General features: G+C 44.9%; 1 protein-coding gene across 4 annotated transcripts in view; it reads right to left on the reverse strand.

The window, feature by feature from the left end:
• The window catches only part of rttn (rotatin), a 294394-nt gene that overhangs the window by 253117 nt on the left and 21832 nt on the right, over positions 1-19445 (reverse strand). For all 4 annotated transcript variants that reach the window (XM_072467133.1, XM_072467134.1, XM_072467132.1 and 1 more), the window contains exons 3-7: positions 13100-13295; positions 11085-11192; positions 9804-9894; positions 6670-6784; positions 2553-2703 (exon numbers count right to left, since the gene is read on the reverse strand). In XM_072467133.1, coding sequence (XP_072323234.1) covers positions 2553-2703; positions 6670-6784; positions 9804-9894; positions 11085-11192; positions 13100-13295 — 661 coding nt within the window. The remainder of the gene's footprint in view (positions 1-2552; positions 2704-6669; positions 6785-9803; positions 9895-11084; positions 11193-13099; positions 13296-19445) is intronic.

The following is a 19445-nucleotide window of genomic DNA, read 5'->3' on the forward strand; positions in this document are numbered from 1 at the left end:
GTGATGATGAATCCAAGTAAACCTCAGCAAACGCACATTTGGCATTTGTTCAGCTTGGCTCCACATCACAAGGATACTGAGAAAGAATCTCTAACAGGGAGGTAAGGAGATCTCAGTTATAATTCCAACGACACAAAAAGTGCAGGTGGAAGTCAAGGCCTTAGGCTGACCAGGTTACACAATGAGATAAAGGTCATAGACCAAAGTCTTGCAACAGAAGTAGGAACAGAGGTCCTCATCACTATGAAGTTTTGGCGGTTGTCAGTAAACTTGAGGATAAACCAATAAGAGCAAAACAAAGAGATTAGATAGTTGGAAAGAGAGTGGAATCTATCCTGAGGTACCAAGTAAGTGGAAACCATCCTTGACACAGACGGATTGACACTGAAAAATTCCTTGCAGCTGGGACTCGAGGCTAAAGTGAGGCTAGTTGCTAAGGGCTTTGAAGAGCAACTGCTTGATACAGATGTCAGAATGCTTTCTCCCATAGCTGGAAAAGCAATCATGAAAATCCTTTTAACTATTTTGGCCACATATTCATGGGGAGTGTTGAGTGTTTCTGCAATCACCCAAAGAGGTAGCTGATACAGTCAGGAAACCATGGAAACTAAACAAACGTGTCTGTGGCTGGAATGATGCTTCCAGTCTGTGGTCCCTTTCGGTGAGATTTGTTTTCATGAAAATAGGTTGATTTCACCTAGAAGCAGATCCTACAATGTGCTATTGGTTACATGGAAAACTATCAGGTATCTTCATGATTTCTTATGGGGTGGTACTATAGAATTTGAGAAATGCGTTACTAATATTAAAATTAGGAGTCAGGTTTGTAGGGTTTTTAAATATATTTGTTTAGATATTAAGCAGAGTAGGTCTGGAATAACCTGAAAACAGCAGTCCTATTTAGAAAGCGTTACTGCCATCCTGTTAATCGTGCTTGGTCACCACAGAAAGGTAATGTTATATCCAATTAAGAGACTGAGCATTTGCAAAGCTGGAGTTAGGAGGTGTATGCTTGTAAAGTTTAACCCTGTAAATGAATGTAAGAGCGAGTAAAGACTGGCTCCAGTATTATCCTTCACCAACTGGTATTCCAGATTAAAATAGGTGAACTGTTTGTGCACTCAGATGAGACAAGATGCTCATCTTGATGTGCTTAAGTACTAGAGATTTAACATCCTAAAGTTAATGTTTTACAGGCAAATATTAAAAATTTAAACTTACGCCATTCTTAGGTGAACCAAAGAACTTGAAGTTAGTCATTTTTAGCGATGTTTCTCGTGCTAAACTTCCTGATATGTATTTCAGTGCAGTTGGTTTCATATTTCTTGGGTGAAAATGCTAGTGTTCCATTAGCTTGTGAAGCATAGAAAATAAAAAGGGTTGCTAAAAGTGGTATACATGTGGGTTATTATAGTTGTGTGCAATGCGTCTTTAAGAACCGAATCACGTGGCTTACATGGTGTCATCAGCTGCTTAGTGGACTTTTGATGACTCTGGTACCAAACCTTATACAGTGAGGATCTTTTCAATAAACCTCTGTTAATCTTTCATCAAACCCATATGGATCTGCAATCCAGTTTTTTTTGTACTGTTGATCTAACGACACAACAGTTTACAAAAAGAAAAATGGCAGCAAGGAATGGATCAGAAGAAAGGGGAAAAAACATAGTGGAGAGGTTACATCAGAGTGGGTGGGGTGTTCTTTCAGAGGGTCGGTGCAGACTCGATGGGCCGAAGGCCTTCTTCTGTACTGTAGGGATTCTATGATTCAGTCTGGCTGGCTGCCTCTCCTCCATGACTATGTCTGTGAAAGTTTCTCTGGCGTGGGAGCACATGGTGTCCACTGGTATGCCTGAGACCTTCCATGACCAGTGGGCACCAGAGGTTGGAGTGGAGGAGCTGGAGTGTATTATTGACATGGGAAATCACATTTTAATTTAGGTTTTCTTGGTTTTCATTACAGTGAGTTAATCGCACCCCTTTCACATGGGGTACTTAATTGGTTATTGATGGCAAAATAAGGTACTAAGAGACAATTATTGAAACAGTGGCTGTGGTTAGGAGGCATATGCTTGTATTGTTTAACTCTGCAAATGAATGCAAGACTGAGTAAAGACTGACTGCAGTACTAACTTTCATTAACTAGTCAACCAAATTAAAACACGCTTTGCAGTATGGGCAACTAACCTGCAGATCCCAAACTTAAAAATCTTACTGAAGCTGCATGCCTCAGATTTTAAACCTCTTTTTCTAGGCTGCTGGATATCTGGCAGCCGCAAGGAGGAGAGAACAGTAAGATCCAACTGGTGCATGACTTCCAGCACTGCTAAAGGGCTTTGGGGAACAAGAATGCTTCCCCTGCCCGTCAAGACAACCTGTTAACATAATTCTCGATGTGGGAAATGGAGTTCAGAAATGCAAATTAGATCCTACAGGCTAAGTTTAGTAAGATTTCCTGACAACCGCACCCCCCCCTCCCCTTTACTACACCTTCTTCCCACTTCCTACCCACCTCCCCGTGAACAAGCAGGACTAATAAGTGGTTCACTTACCTTGTTTTGCAGAAAAGAAACTGGGATCTCTGTGGAAGTTCAGTCTACTTTGTAAACAGGTGGACAGTTGGGTCAGACAACTTACAGCTTGCATTGCTAAATACTGAGTTCCATCTCTGCCAAATGCTAATTCTGTCAACAAGAGGAGGTTCTAAAAATGAAAACAAGTCATTAATGATTAGCAGAATTAAATGAAAATGTAAGCAGCCACCCCCCCCCCCCCCCCCAAATGGATCAACAAATTTTGTGGCAAGTAGAACCAGGGAGATCAGAAAGGTCCCAGACTCCATTTGCCACTTGCCTGTCTTAAGCAATCATCAGCAAGGGTAACAGCAGACATTGGCTTCAGTGCTCTCGAGTAGGCAAGGAACAGTTCACACATAAATTAACATGTCAATAGGTAGGAGGTTGCAACCTACCCAGTAGTCAAAGCAGTATTATTTGATGCCCAATCCTCCATCAACATTTGAGGGATTAAAATTGACCAGAAACTTAACTGGGCTAACTATAAACACTAGTTATAAAGGCAAGTCAGGAGTGGGAATTTTGTTGCAAGCAACTCACCCCCTGACTCCCCAAAGTCTGTCTGCCACCTGCAAGGCGAAGTCAAGATTGTGATGGAATACTCTCACTTGCCTGGATGAGTGCAGCTCCAACATGCAAGAAACTTGACACCATCCAAGACAACGCAGCCACTTGATCAACACCCCACCATCTTAAAAAAATATTCATTCCCCCCTGCCACATCACAGCTACCTTTATACTACTAGACAAGATGCACTCGAGCAACTTGTCAAAGCTTTTGACACTACTCTCCAAACCGGTGACCTCTTACCACCTCGAAAAACAAGGACAGCAGTTGCACGGGAACACCCAACGCCTGTAAATTCCCAAAACCACACCCCATCTCGGACTTGGAAATGTATCAGAATTCCTTTATTATTGCTGGATAAAAATTGTGGAATTCTTCAATAACACTCTGGGCATCCCTACACCACATGGACTGCAACATTTCGAGAAGGCGGTTCACCACCACCTTTTGAAGTGCGAGTAGTGAGGGTCAATAAATGCTGGCCTTGCATTAGTTAAATAAGGCAAATACCTGGCCAATGTTCAAGTGTGATCCAACCTCAAAGTTAAAGGGATCAGAAATTATTACCGGCTAGGTTTCTGAATTTCCAACTGAATTTTGTCCTAAATTCCATACAGGTATAATTTGCTACTATGCTTCCTTATCTCACTACCTGTACATAACGACAGATCGCTTCCAAGTATAATAAAAACAAATCTAAGAGCTACTGATAGGCTTTGGTAAAAACGATACATTTTTGATTTATAATTCATAATGCTAACCTTCATATATCGCCCTTTTCCTCTACCCTCCTACAAATCAGTCTTGCTGAAGCAAATAGCAGGTGGCAGTGTGCAATGTACCAGAAAAGGATAATCATGAAAAACAATGCATATTTTTATGCTGTCTTTGAACTAGATTTGACAGCTTGCCTCCATAGATAAAAAATGATACTGTACCCCTATGCTATCATACCAAGTGAGACAATTTAATACTTATCCATTGTTTGTTGAATTATCCACAAGCTTCAAGTTGCTTCAAGATTTAAAAAACAACAAAATCCTGCAGACAAGAAAATTTAGCATCTGGTTCTTCTCAACATAATTAGCTTTTAATTTCAGAGAAAGCAGTAACTGTTTTCATTCAATTTGAATTACAATTATCAATAGAGCACATCGTTTTAAACAGAGATCTCATTTCCAGTCACCATTGAACTGCATCTTCTCTGCTACATTAATAATTTCTTATAAAGGTTTCTTCAGGTTGAGAGCTGCACGAGTAAGCTCACATTTATTGTTTCCCCGAAATTGAAGGTAGTGGTGTGCTTTATAGTAATTGTTTTTATTTACTTTAGAGGACATTAAGAGTCAAGAACATAGTGAGATTAGAGTTGTACCTAGGCCAGGTAGGGGGTCTCTTGTTCCATTCCCTCAAGGACAATGAAACAATTGGATTTTTATGACAATCCAGCAGCTCTCATGGTTATTCTCTATGGTCCCAGTCCGAATTCAATTTCACAACCTGTCAGGTATACCATCAACTCAAGAGCTTTGGATTGCTGTTATTCCTAATCACGTTTTACGAATAATATTTTGACTCTACTACGAATAGAGAACCTAAATGTTAATTTGAGAATAATTCATCCTTACAGGACTAAGGAGGACCCCAGACTCAGGATCAACATTCACCGCATGATAAGAAAATGATAGAAAATCTCAGCGGGTCTTAGGGCAGCACAGTAGCACAAGTGGATAGCACTGTGGTTTCACAGCGCCAGGGTCCCAGGTTCGATTCCCCACTGGGTCACTTGTCTGTGCGGACTCTGCACGTTCTCCCCGTGTCTGCGTGCGTTTCCTCCGGGTGCTCCAGTTTCCTCCCACAGTCCAAAGCTGTGCAGATTAGGTGGATTGGCCATGCTAAATTGCCCTTAATGTCCAAAAAGGTTAGGTGGGGTTATTGGGTTACAGGGATAGGGTGGAAGTGAGGGCTTAAGTGGGTTGGTGCAGACTCGATGGGCCGAATGGCCTCCTTCTGCACTGTATGTTCTATGTTGTTTTATGTCTGACAGCATCTGTGAAGAGAGAACAGAGCCGATGTTGATTCTGGATGACTCGTCGTCAGAATTGGGGATGATGGAGGCATGGACCAGGGTATCGGAGGGAACAGTCCCTGCGGAATGCTGACAGGGGGAAAATGTGTTGCGTGGTGACATCATGTTGGAGCTGGCGGAACTGACTGAGGATGATCCTTTGATCTTTGATTGTGGATGCTGGTGGAGTGAAAAGTGAGGACGTGTGGGACCCACCCTGGTTCGGGGGGGGGGGGGGGGGGGGGGGGGGAGAGGAGAGCACGAGAGAGAGAGAAGGGAGAGGGGTTAAAGCAGAGCTGTGCAAGTTGGGACGTCCACGGTTGGGAGCCCTGTCAACCACAGTTGGTAGGAAAAAAGGAAGAACGGCGGCATGGCAGCATAGTGGATGGCACTGTTGCTTCAGAGCGCCAGGGTCCCAGGTTCGATTCCCAGCTTAGGTCACTGTCTGTGCTGAGTCTGCACGTTCTCCCCGTGTCTGCGTGGGTTTCCTCCGGGTGCTCCGGTTTCCTCCCACAAGTCCCGAAATACGTGCTGTTAGGTAATTTGGACATTCTGAAATTCTCCCCCCACCCAGTGTACGCAAACAGGCGCCGGAATGTGGCTTCTTGGGGCTTTTCACAGTAACTCCATTGCAGTGCTAATGTAAGCTTACTTGTGACAATAAAGATTATTATTATAAATGAAGACACATCAACAGCTCCATTTTGGAAAGTGGCATCACTGGAACAGGTACGACGGAGGCGAAGGAACTGGGAGAAATGGGATGCAATACTGGCAGGATATGGGGTGTGAAGAGCTGTAGTCAAGGTGAATGTCTAGAGTTGGTGGGTTTGTAATGGACACTGGTGGACAATCTATCCCCAGAAATGGAGATAGAGAGGTTAAGGAAGGGATTGTGAACTCTCTCTCACCAACCATCACCCCTTTTTTATTTCTATAAATGTATTTTAGTTTCTTCCATTGATCTGTTTTTCCCTTACCCCCCCCCCCCCCCCCCCAACCCCCACACTAGGGTCATCTATTCCTTGTTCCAGGTTTTCCTTTGACACACTGCTTACCTTTGTTCTGTCATTAACATATTCTGATCTCAATATGCCACTGTCAGCACCCTTCTTAGGCATGATCACCATCATTTACATTCCCTTTGTCCTTTTTGTCTACAACATTTTTGTCAATCTTTCCCTCGCCCGCACCTATCACGGGTCCTCTGTCCAGCCTCATTGCTCCACCACGCCCACCCCTAACTCCCCATAACAGTATAAATTCTGATCCTGTTTCCAGTTCTCACCAGTGTTGACGAAGAGTCAGCCAATCCTAAAACGTTAGCTCTGTTCTTTCTCCACAGCTGCGGTCAGACCTGCTGATACTTGCCAGCAATTTTTCTTTTTGTTTCAGATTCCAGTGCCTACAGTAATTTGCTTTTCATCTTATTCAATATATGACAATGTATTTCTTACCTGTACAATCTTTGGGCGTTGAAGGAAGATCTCAGCTGGAAAATCCTGCAGGATAACATCTTGTAGAAGCTCACAGGTATTGTGAACTAAGGTACGATTGCTGCTTTCCAGAGAACTATTTCAAAAAATGAAACGTTTACTTTTTCAATGTTTTCCCTGCAAAATATTCTGAGTTTGGGCAGATCGTCCAAGAAATGCATATGCAACAAGAACAGTATTGTGTAGAAGCTCAAATCTATTTTTACAGATACCTCCAGAATTTGGTTTAACAGCACACTGATTTATCCTCAGGTGGATAGTGTCTATTCTGGTTTGCAGAAGACCAAAGACCGAAACACATTCTGTTTCAATTCACATGTAGGGAGGTTATGATTATAGCTGTATAAAATGCTGGTTCGACCACAGCTGGAGTGTGCAGTTCTGATCGCCACAGTGATTGCACTAGTAAGTGTGCAGAGGAGAGTTACCAGGATGTTGCCTGGGCTGGGTTTCAGTTAGAGACTGGATAGGCTGGGGTTGTTTTCCTTGGAGCAGAGAAGGCTAAATGAAGGGGGATCTGATTGAGGTGTATAAAATTATGGAGGGGCATAGATAGGAAGAAACTTTTCCCATTAGCGGAGGGGTCAATCACCAGGGGGGAACATTTTAAGGCTATAGGCAGGGGATTTATAGGAGATGTGAGGGGAAACTTTTTCACCCAGAGGGCGTGGGTATCTGGAACTGGCTGGCATGTGTGGAGGTGCAGAACACTTGAGCGTTTGCACTCTCACTCCTGCATCTTTTAATTGGGTATAGATAATAATAATTTACACTCATCCATACGAACAGAAACCGTACTCATTTGATGAAGATAATTGTGTGCCACAAAACAAGAGGCAACTAATGTACAATATCCAGTTTACTGAAATGCAAATCCTAGTTGGTGCAATATTAGGAATGCTGTCACCATATTGGGAAGTTTTGGCCAAAGCTAAGTAACTGCAGCAGGAATAACGAGTGAATATTTTGCACGGTTTGCTACATTTCCAATAAGACAAGAACACATTGACGCAGATAATATCCACAATACTGTATATTATTTTTTCTTCAATTCTCTCTTTTGCCAATTTATTGCCTTAATGATTACTTGGTTTCAGTGGGTTTTACTAATAACTCATGCCTGCCAAGGAGGCAACACCACAGGGTTCACCACAACTTAAGAGGTGAAAAGCAAATAATGGTGTCAAGATGGGGTGAGCTGATCAGAATTGGATAACCTAAGAGGGAGTATTTAACCCAAAACATGCACTTTTTGGAATACTGCACTCCTTTCAGAAGACATTTTCAAAAATGGATACAACTGTTGTCTTACATTTATTTCACAATTCTGAATTCATACTTTTTAGCTGATGATAATGTGAAACAACGCAAGAAATGCATTATTTCAATCACACTATTTTGGATCCTTAATGCACTTCAAGGATGAATTTTAGTGAATGGAATCAGAAAACTATGAGTAAAACACATGATCATTAGGCACCTGAGGCTGAATTCTCCGAGCCAACGCGCCAAAATCGCGTTTGGCACGGGTGCGGAGAATGGACGTCAACCCCAAAATTTTGACAGGCACTGCTCCCGCAGTTCTCGCACATGAATCACGCGCGAAATACGCATTGACAGAGGGCCCCCCCTCCCCGCGATTCTCCACGCGCAACTGGCTGAGTTCCCGACGGCGTGGTCCTAACCACCTATTGGCTGTCAGGAACGTCGGGTGGCGGCTGCGGAATCAGTCCATGGCCGTCCTGGTGGGGGGGTGCCCTCATGGACGGCCAGGCAAATGATCTGGCGGCACCGATCCGCGGGTGCGCGCGATCTTGGGGGAGGGGGCCTACTTCTTCCATCACGGTCCGTGGTGCGAGTCCACCATGTCGCACGGGCCGGACGCCGCAGGCCGCTGCCGTGCACATGCGTGGACTACCGACCGGAAGTGCGCAGCCCCGTATCCGCAGTCAGAGCTCCGAGAACCACTCCAGGGCCCTGCTGATGGAAGAATCACTCAGGACTTTCTCTAGGAAAGTCCACAGTGAAACGCCAGCGTTATTACGCTGGCATGGGGACATAGCCCCATTATTGGAGAATCCAGCCCCAGATCTTTTGTGACGAATGGAGAATTTTAGGAAAATTGGATTATTAAAAGCCTGGGGTTAGAGCATGATTGACCACAGTGCTTCTGTTTTGCGGGTCCTGGGAGCTTTTAGCAGCCAGAAGATGAAATTGACAGAGGAATGTGTTTTACAGTCTGGGCTAATGCACTGTGGGACAATCCCTCGGGAGTTCATGTCCTTTCCGTCCCTGGAAAGTTTATTTGTTTTTCAGCTTGGGGTGATGATGTCATTGCTGGGTGGAGCTAGGATTCAGCAAGAACACTTGAGAACACTTTTGAAGAGGTCTAATCTGGCTACCGCAGAGACAACAAGTAAAGGCAGTTTTTCCCCCCAGTATGTTAATTATAAAATGAGTAATATTATTTTAAAGCAAAGTAATCTTGTCTGAAGGTAAAGAAGAGCTGAAAAAAACAGCTGAAGCAGCTATTTGAAGATATTCAGCCAGAATCTGCAAGGGTTCTAACCAGGGCCGACATCTGTTTTGCAAAGCAAGTACTGCTCTCTGCCCTGCTGATTTTAAACTAGATTGAAAGCTGTATGTTTCTTTCCTTGTTGTTTAATGGAGAATTGAATAGTGTTAGGGGATAATTATAAGCTGTTCTTTTCAGGTGTGAAGTTAAAAAGTTTAATATTGTATTCATAATAACGTTTTAAAATATCAAATCCCTATTTTCTCATGCAATCACTTCTGGTACGAATCATTCTTTCCACACAGTCTTAAAATAACTAAAACATTGAGGTGTCGGTCCAGTATCCTAGCCACTGTTGGTGTCTGGTCTGGGATCATAATACTTTCCTCCTGAATATGCCAGAGGCAGAGTAAATTGGTTAAAGTGCATCGTTTTAGTGGTTCACACACAAACAAGCAAACACAATAAAATGCCATTTGTTTGATAACAAAATGGCAAATGTACATTTTTAAGTTTAAACTATGAAAATGTTATTTTATCAATGTTACTAATGTAATAATGTAAACCTACTGTGACCTACCTCTCATTTGATAAAAGAACATGTCGGTCAGTCACAGTCAGAGTCAACCAAGGGAAGGTGGAATACTTCAGACATCTCACTGCATCATTAACTAAGAGCAAAAAAATAAAAACCTTGAAACTGGAGTGAAAATAAATTGCATTCATCTATAATTAAATGTTGTGAATGCGTTCAATACGTTCTACAGCACCTCAACAAAAAGATCATTCATGGTTCACAGAATAGAATCCCTACAGTGCAGGAGGCGGCCATTCAGCGCATCGAGTCTGCACAAAACATTGGAAAGAGCATCCTCTAAACCCGATCCCCATAACCCCACCAAACATTTTTGGACACCAGGAGCCAATTTAGCATGGCCAATCCACTTAACCGACACATCTTTGACTCAGAGAGGAGACTGAAGCATCCGGGGAAACCTATGCAGACACGGGGAGAACGTGCAGACTCCACACTGTCACCCAAAGCCGGAATTGAACGCGGGTCCCTGGAGCGGTGAGGCAGCAGTGCTAGCCACTGTGCCGCCTTCACAGTTTTCCTATTTCTGTACCATCTATTTCAGGCCTGGGATGGGGAATGCATTTTCATTCAGATGCAATTACAAAAGCCTTTCTGCGTGGATTAAAATGATCCATGATTAAAAAAAGAGAGAAAATTGAGGGAGTTTCTTTCTCTTCCATCAGCCTCCATATAAGGCACAGTACGGTCTTCAGTTATTGATTTTACTGTATTGGAAAAACACTGACAGCTTTTATATGCATTTTTTTTGAAAGCACAATAAATAATAACAATACATAAAACAGTTAATCAGAAACATTTATTTGTTTTCCACTTCGAGACTGAAACAGTGCTTACAACTGTGTGCCAGTACATGAACAGGTGTTAATTCTTTATTTCAGTGATAACACAGATGCCAGAAACCTAGCAAAACAAATTGCCAACCTGCTCAGAGTGGTTTTATATAAAACAGGTAGTCACATATGTGACTATCTACAAAATATCTTAAAATGAGGCTCTGTTCATGCAACGTATCTCTCCTAATATCCTGACTTTTAAGTTTCTCATTGCAATATTTGACAACTCAGGCATCATTTCCATGACTGTGTTCTGAACCCAGGCTTTTTCAACTTTGAGCCTGAGCCTCCTTGTACCTTCTGCTAAGAGTTTCCACTGAAGTAGTTAGAAGCAGATGAAAATGTAGGGATCTCAATGTTCAAGGCTCAATCTTCTAATTGGAAATAATATCTTAAAGTAATTAAGCACGTAATATTCTGGACAACTCACCAAATGCTTTCTGCGGCAGAATTTTGCTTGGTTTTACTTGACTGTAGTAACTTCTCTGAAAGTAACCAACCGCTGTTTCTTCCTCTTCCAATGTTACAGGTGGCACATCTGTAGAAAATGTTTTAGAAAGTTGGATAGGTACCACAATAAACGACACTTTAAAATCTCACATTCAAACTCAGATTAAATGCAAGTCTCGCAAATCATTGAAAGAACATCCAGTAGCTTTTCGACAATCGATAATCTGGGCAAGACAAGACTGATAATTATGGCAGAACGGGTCGATTTTTACTTTATGCATCAAATGTCAGTCAGCAAATAATTTTGATTTGATGGTAAAATGCACTTTCTTTGCAGCTTATCATTGGAATTCTTAATGGCAGATCCTGCCATCAGGAAAATATAATGGTGGATGTTATCACCTGGGAGGATAAATTCCACACAATGTGCCAATTGCTTGCATTATAATTGAGTGTTTGCCAAAAATGGGGACACTCATTATTAAACTAGGGTAGATTGTCTTCACTAACAAAGGGTCTTTGACCATTCATCGAGACCTCAAGCATCCCGCAGAAGGTCTTTCTAGCACTTCTAGGTGAATAGCTTCAAATTACTAGGTGTAAAAGGTGGTTATGCAAGTTTCAGTTTCCTAGCTACTGGTTAAATCTCATCATAAATGTATCCTCGTCACATCTTGAAATATTGTCAACCACATTGTTTCTCCACAAACGATACACCAAACAAATGGAGTTTCATCATCCAGAAGGGCAGTGATTGTACTGAGCAAAGTTGGAGAATGTGCAGGTGGTTCCTGCTGTCCATGAGAATTGTCAGACATGTTGCTGTACATAGCAAGGGTTAAATTGTTTTACAAGGGAGCAATCCTTTCCACAGAAAGTATTTGGCAAAAGAATACTTGTCAAATGTCCTTGAAGCCAAGTTTATTCACACAGGATTAAAACAAAAACTTAGTAAGTGATGATTAATATGCTAATGCACTAGTTATTAAAGCCGATTTCCCCAAAGGCTAATACAATAAGTACTTCATTAATTTGTCCCAGGAATTGCGAAACATATCATTGCACTGGGAGTCCTCTAGTTTGAGGTGCTCAGGTGAAGTTGTCTGGCAGCCTTTCCCTGATGGCTGTGAGCAAAGGGAGACATAAAACACCACAGAAAAGGCTTCTAATCAGTGGGCAACTTTAGCTACTGGTTTATGTCGTTGTAAAAGTAGTTATTGGGTAATAAGTCTACTTTAAAAAGTAAGGAATATGGATGGGATCCACATATGGGAATGGTTGGGAACCATTGAACCCAAGTACATATGCAAGGCTAATCTGAATTTGTCAGTTGCATTTCAGAATTGCAACATCCTTTTGAGTGAAAGTTGATTATTCCAACAGGAGACATGCCCATGTGGAACTTCAACTGAGAAATCTCTATTCCAGCTTTTATTATCTGCTTGTTATGTGTAGATCTCACTGGTGCCGTACATTATTGCTCTCAAGTATTACCAAGGTTTACTTTCATGTTGCTTTTTAAAAAAAACTTTGTATACCCAGAGGAAAGTATATTTAAAGCATATTCAGAACCCCTCATTACCTGCATCAATATACATTCAAAGCCTGGTGATATGAAAAATTCCTACACCCAAGGCTGCCACCAATTTATAATTTTAAAAACACATACACACGGCAATAGGAAAGAAATGTAACACACCTATCCACAGTCAGCTCCTTTTAAAACCTGAAATGGAGATGCCGGCGTTGGACTGAGGTGGGCACAGTAAGAAGTCTTACAACACCAGGTTAAAGTCCAACAGATTTGTTTCAAATCACTAGCTTTCGGAGCACTGCTCCTTCCTCAGGAGAATCTTCACCCGAGGAAAGAGCAGTACTCCGAAAGCTAGTGATTTTAAACAAACCTTTTAAAACAGTTCATCTTGTGTGACAAAACATGACTGCATTCTCCCAGTATTAGAGTCTGTAAGTTTAACATCAATTTGCTCAGGTTACCTTTGTCCCCATTGGATATCAGAGGATGTGACTGATAAGCAATAGCTGGTGCATCAACAATAGTATCAGGCAGTTTGAACAGATCATCCATAACCTCATCGATGCATGCTTGTAGCTTTGGCTCTACATTGGGTCGCAGCTGTGCTAGAAATTCTAAAGCTCCAATTTCGCGAAATAGTTGGGCTACTGAAGAATACTTTAAATTAAAAACAAATATTAGATTTACTATTCAGATCTTTTCTTCCTCATTATATAATTACAGTCTAACTTGACAGAAGTACAATGTCAAAATTCTACAATAAGAAATATGCTACAGTGTCCAGTTAAGAGCTTTACAATGATTAAGTTGACCTGGAATTTGCTGAAATAGAAATTAATGCATCACATTCATGCATTAACACACTGAAAAGCTATTTAAATTTCCCAAAGCTTTTCAGTGTGTTCCCTAATGAAGACTTACCAAAAGAGAGCAGAGAGTGCCATAAAAATGGAGCGTAATTTGGCATCCTCCAACAACCCTGAACTACGAGGAAGGATTCTCAGAACAGATATGCTCCATGTTTCTGAAGAGGTCCGCTTTGGAAGTCTGGCAGTTGGTAAGAAAATAGAAGAGGAGTGACAAATCTGATGGTGATTGCCACTCCTTGGATGATTTGGACAGTACAGAACTGTGCAGTAGGCACTTCTGTAGACGCAGCCTCAAATCCAAGATAGTGTGTTGCCTCCCTGGCACCAGTGTCAAGGAGCTCACTGATGGATGCAAAGCACCGCAAGGGTGGAGGTGAAAACAGCCAGTAGTACTGGTCCACATAGATACCAATGGTGTAAGTAGAAAGAAGTCCAAATTTAGGGAGCGTGGTGGAAAATTAGCAAGCAGGATCAGCAGAGGTAAAAAAATATAAGACAATGAATATGGCTGGAACGATGGTGCAAGAGGCAGGGCTTTAGATTCTTGAGACATTGGAACTAGCTCTGAGGCAGATGGGGCCTGTTACAGGCTGGGTGTGTTGCCAGTGAACAGAGTGGGACAGGGTGTAAACTAACTCAGCAGGGATGTGAGAACCCAGAGATAATATTAGAGAGGAAAACCAAGGGGCACAGAATTGGGAGAATAAATAGCACTGGAGTCGGGGATATGTTATAGGGGTAGGAGTAAAGTAGATGGTTATAGAGTCTCAAATCAGGATTACTTTATATATACTTTGTATTTTACTTAGTATGTGAATGCACAGAGTGTGGTAAATAAGACTGGTGAGTTACAGGCGCAGATTGCCAAGTGGAAGTGTGATGGTGTCACTGTACAGAGAAATGGGTGTTAAATATCCCTGGATACACGGTGTTCAGAAAGATAGGAAAGGAGGAAAAGGTGGAGAGGTGGTAGTATTAATAAAGGAGAGTGTTGCCATGCTGGAAATAGAGGGTGTCCCAGAGGGATCAAGGACAGATCGATTTGTCTAGAATTCTGCAACGAAAAGGTGCAATTGCATTGCTCATTGTAGTCTATAGGTCATCATTGAGTGGGAAGGATGTAGAGAAACAAATTCACAAAGTAATTACAGACGGGTGCGAAAACTATAAAGTATTATATTGGGGGACGTTAATTGTCCAAAATATAGACTGGGATAGTAGTGCAAAGGGCAGGGGTTCCTAGAATGGATTCAGGAAAATGTTCTTCAGCAGTGGGTTTCCAGTCCAGCGAGGAAGGAGGCACTGCTAGATCTGGTTCTTTGGAATGAGCTGGGTGGAGCAGATCAAATGTCAATAGGGGAACATTTAGGAAACAGTGATCATTATATCATATGTTTCAGACTGACTATAGAAAAGGACAAAGAACAGCCCAGAGTAAGGAAAAAAATAACTGGGGGAAATTAAGCCAACCTTCAATGGGGTACAAAGATATTTAGGTCAAATAAATTGGAGTCAGGAAAAATGGTAGCTGATCAATGGACTACCTTCAAAAAAGGAGATGATTCAGGCACTGACAAGGTATATTCCTGAAAGACTTCCGGTTGCGGCTATGCCTGGGTAGGTCGCACGTTCAGCAGCTCCCACCAAAAACGGACTTTTGGGCCCTTTTGAGGAGCCCCAGCGGCACTTGGATGACGATTCCCGGTGTGGGAAGGCAGCAGTAAAGTTCCCCCAGCATTGTATGGAGTGGAGCGAGTAAAAAAGTGGTTTTGGAGAATAGAGGCGAGCGCATGCGGAAAATTAACATGGCAGCGGGTGGAGCCCAGGCAACGTGGGCGCAACAGTCGCGGGAGCAGCAGGAGTTCCTGAAAAGCTGCTTTGCAGAGTTGAAAGCAGAAATGCTGGCCCCAATGAGGGCGTTGATAGAAAAGCTGGTGGAGACCCTGAAGGCCCACGGGGGGGCGATCCGAGAGGTGCAGCAGAAAGCCTCTGAAAACGAGGATGAGATTCTGGGCCTGGCGGTAAAGTGGAGGCACGAGGCGCTGCACAAGAAGTGGCAGGAAAAGTTTGAGGACCTGGAGAATAGGTCGAGGAGGAAGAATCTCCGGATTCTGGGTCTCCCTGAAGGGGTGGAGGGGTCCGACGTTGGGGCATATGTAGCCACAAAGCTGAACACGTTAATGGGCGCAGGAGCCTTCCCGCGGCCCTTGGAGCTGGATGGGGCTCACAGAGTCCTGGCAAGGAGGCCTAAAGCCAATGAGCCGCCAAGGGCTGTAGTGGTGAGGTTTCACTGCTTCATGGACAGGGAGTGTGTCCTGAGATGGGCGAAGGAACGGAGCAGCAGGTGGGAGAATACGGAGATCCGTATTTATCAATACTGGAGTGCAGAGCTGGCTAAGAAGAGGGCTGGATTCAACCGGGCCAAGGCGGTGCTCCACCGAAAGGGGGTGAGGTTCGGGCTGTTGCAGCCAGCGCGATTGTAAGTCACGTTTCAAGACCGCCACCATTATTTTGATACGCCGGATGAGGTGTGGACCTTTATACAAAACGAGAAGTTGGACTTGAACTAAGGGTTTGATGTGGGGTTGGGTTTGTTTTTTTCATTTTTGTGTGGGAAAGCTGGGGAGTGGGAAGGGGTGAGTGGATGTGATATGTGGGTTTGTGGGCATCGGTACTGTTTTGCAGGGGCCGGTCCCCGTGAGCGAAGGGGGAGGGGGGCAGGAGGCCCTGGGCCGTGGGGAACTGGGGTGAGGTTGTAGGAGAAAGGAGCTGTGCCATAGGGGGCGGGGCCGGCCCAGGTGGAAAACACGGGCGTTTTCCCACGCTGAGGAAAGGGGGGAGGGGGCCCCGAGGGGAGGGGCGGTGCTGGAGAGATGCTCACATCGGCGTGGGGATGGGATGGGGACTCCACACGGGGGGGTCGTTGGCAAAGGCAGGAGCAGCCGGGATCAGCAGGAGTCAGCTGACTTACGGAAGTGCAATGGGGGGAGCAAGGGGGCTAGACAGAGGGAGAGTAGCCCCCTGATCCGGCTGATAACATGGAATGTGAGGGGCTTGAATGGGCCAGTCAAGAGGGCCCGGGTGTTCAACACTTAAAGGGACTGAAGGCAGACATTGTTATGCTTCAGGAGATGCACTTGAAGGTGGCAGATCAGATCAGGTTGAGAAACGGATGGGTAGGGCAGGTCTTTCATTCAGGGCTGGATGCGAAGAACAGAGGGGTTGCAATACTGGTGGGGAAGCGGGTGTCGTTCGAGGCGCTGAGTATTGTGGCGGATAATGGGGGTCGATACGTGATGGTGAGTGGTACGTTGCAGGGGACCCCGGCGGTACTGGTGAATGTGTATGCCCCGAATTGGGACGATGCAGGGTTTATGAAGCACATGTTGAATCGGACCCCGGATCGGGAAGCGGGGAGCTTGATAATGGCGGGGGGGGGGGCTTTAATACGGTACTGGACCCAGCATTGGACCGATCCAGGTCAAGGACGGGTAAGAGGCCAGCTGTGGCCAAGGTGCTAAGGGGGTTTATGGACCAGATGGGGGGAATGGATCCGTGGAGGTTTGCCAGGCCAGTGAGTTCTCTTTTTTCTCCCATGTACATAAGGCCTATTCACGGATAGACTACTTTGTGATGAGTAGGGCACTGATCCCAAGAGTGGAGGGAACGGTATATTCGGCTACAGCGATTTCGGACCACGCCCCGCACTGGGTGAAGTTGGAGTTGGGGGAGGAGAGGGACCAGCGCCCGCTGTGGCGCCTGGTGTGAGACTGTTGGCGGATGAGGAGGTTTGTGGGCGGGTCTGGGGGTGCATTCAGAGATACATAGAGGCCAATGATAATGGGGAGGTGCAGGTGGGTGTGGTTTGGGAGGCTCTGAAGGCGGTCGTTAGGGGAGAGCTAATTTCAATTAGGGCTCACAGGGAGAAGACGGAGAGGATGGAGAGGGAGAGGTTGGTGGGGGAGATAGACAATAAGGGTGGACAGGAGCTATGCAGAGGCCCCCGAAGAGGGGCTGCTGAGGGAGCGACGGAACCTCCAAGTGGAATTTGATTTATTGACCACGGGGAAGGCAGAGGCTCAGTGGAGGAAAGCGCAGGGGGCGACGTATGAGTATGGGGAGAAGGCGAGTCGGATGCTAGCGCATCAGCTACGTAAGAGGGAGGCGGCGAGGGAGATTGGAGGAATCGGATGGTGGGGGGGGGGGGGGGGGGGGGGGAGAAATAGGGTGCGGAGTACGGATAAAATAAATGAGGTATTTAGGGATTTCTATGGGGGCCTGTACAAGTCAGAGCCCCCGGAGGGAGGAGAGGGGATGCGGCGGTTCTTAGATCAACTGAGGTTCCCGAGGGTGGTGGAGGAGGAGCAGGTGGCTGGCCTGGGGGCCCGATGGGGCTGGAGGAGCTGGTTAAGGGATTGGGGAGCATGCAGGCGGGCAAGGGACAGGATGGGTTCCCGGTTGAATTTTATAGGAAGTATGTGGATCTGTTGGGCCCATTGCTGGTGAGAACCTTCAATGAGGCGAGGGAGGAAGGGCGCTGTCTCGGGCGCTGATCACGTTGATTCTCCAGCGGGACAAAGACCCACTGCAGTGCGGTTCGTATAGGCCGATGTCGCTCCTTAACATAGATGCCAAGTTGCTGGCGAAGGTCCTCGCTACGAGGATTGAGTCCCGAGAGTGATACATAAGGACCAGACGGAGTTCGTGAAGGGCAGGCAGTTAAATGCGAATGTGCGGAGGCTCCTCAACATGATTATGATGCCCTCGGTGGGGGGGGGGGGCCTTTGCTGTTCGCGCTGGCAATTGAGCTGCTGGCCATGGCATTCGGGGAGTCTAGGAACTGAAGGGGTTGGTCCGTGGAGGAGAGGAATTCCGGGTGTCGTTCTATGCTGATGACCTGTTGTTATATTTTGCAGATCCAGTGGAGTGGATGGCGGAGGTTATGCAGATCCTTAGGGAGTTTGGGGACTTCTCGGGCTACAAGCTCAACATGGGGAAGAGTGAGCTCTTTGTAGTGCATGCGGGGGGCCAGGAAAGGGGGCTTGAGGAGCTGCCGTTGAAGAGGGCAGAGAGGAGCTTTCGAGACCTGGTATCCAGGTAGCTAGGAGCTGGGGGGCCCTGCATAAGCTTAATTTGGCACGGTTGGTGGACCAGATGGAGGAAGACTTTAGGAGATGGGATGTGTTGCCACTTTCCCTGGCAGGTAAGGTGCAGTCGATCAGGATGACGGTCCTCCCAAGGTTCTTGTTCGTGTTCCAGTGTCTGCCCATCCTAATCCCCAAGGCTTTTTTCAAGCGGGTAAGCAGGAGTATTGTGGGGTTTGTATAGGCGAGCAAGACCCCAAGGGTGAAGAAGGTGTTTCTGGAGCGCAGTCGGGACAGGGGAGTGCTGAAACAAGCTTTCAGCTAATACGGCCCTTTGAGGAATGCGTGGACAGCACAGAACCCTCCAGGATGAACTTTTGTAGAATCTGTAGACCCATAGATGCAGAGGATGCTGTGCGCGGAATGGATGGCAAGATTGAGAGGAGGTGCAGGCAACATTTTCGATATCAGTGGCTGCTGGCATTAGAAACTTTTTTTTAATTATCGTTTTCTGCTGAGGTTTTGCTTTTTAAAGAAAATATTATGCTGGAAATACAGAGCAACCAAGAATAATCAAAGGGGCAAGTCATTTGGGTATTACTCATAATTTTGAGGAATTCTGGGCTTATTTGGGATGATTGTAGGGTTTCTTTTCACCTCTACGTTCTCTGCTTTTTTCTGGCATTGTGGATTATACACGTTTCACACCTTTTACAACATAAAGAATATGCAGGATTACAGGGAGAAGGCATGGGAATAGTACTGGGCGAGTTGCATATTCAAGAGCCAGTGCAGATATGATGAGGCAAATGGCCTCTTCCACCGTAACAATTCTGTGATTTACACTGAAGGTC

This window comes from Scyliorhinus torazame, chromosome 11, assembly GCF_047496885.1.
Source record: "Scyliorhinus torazame isolate Kashiwa2021f chromosome 11, sScyTor2.1, whole genome shotgun sequence".
Classification (NCBI taxonomy): domain Eukaryota; kingdom Metazoa; phylum Chordata; class Chondrichthyes; order Carcharhiniformes; family Scyliorhinidae; genus Scyliorhinus; species Scyliorhinus torazame.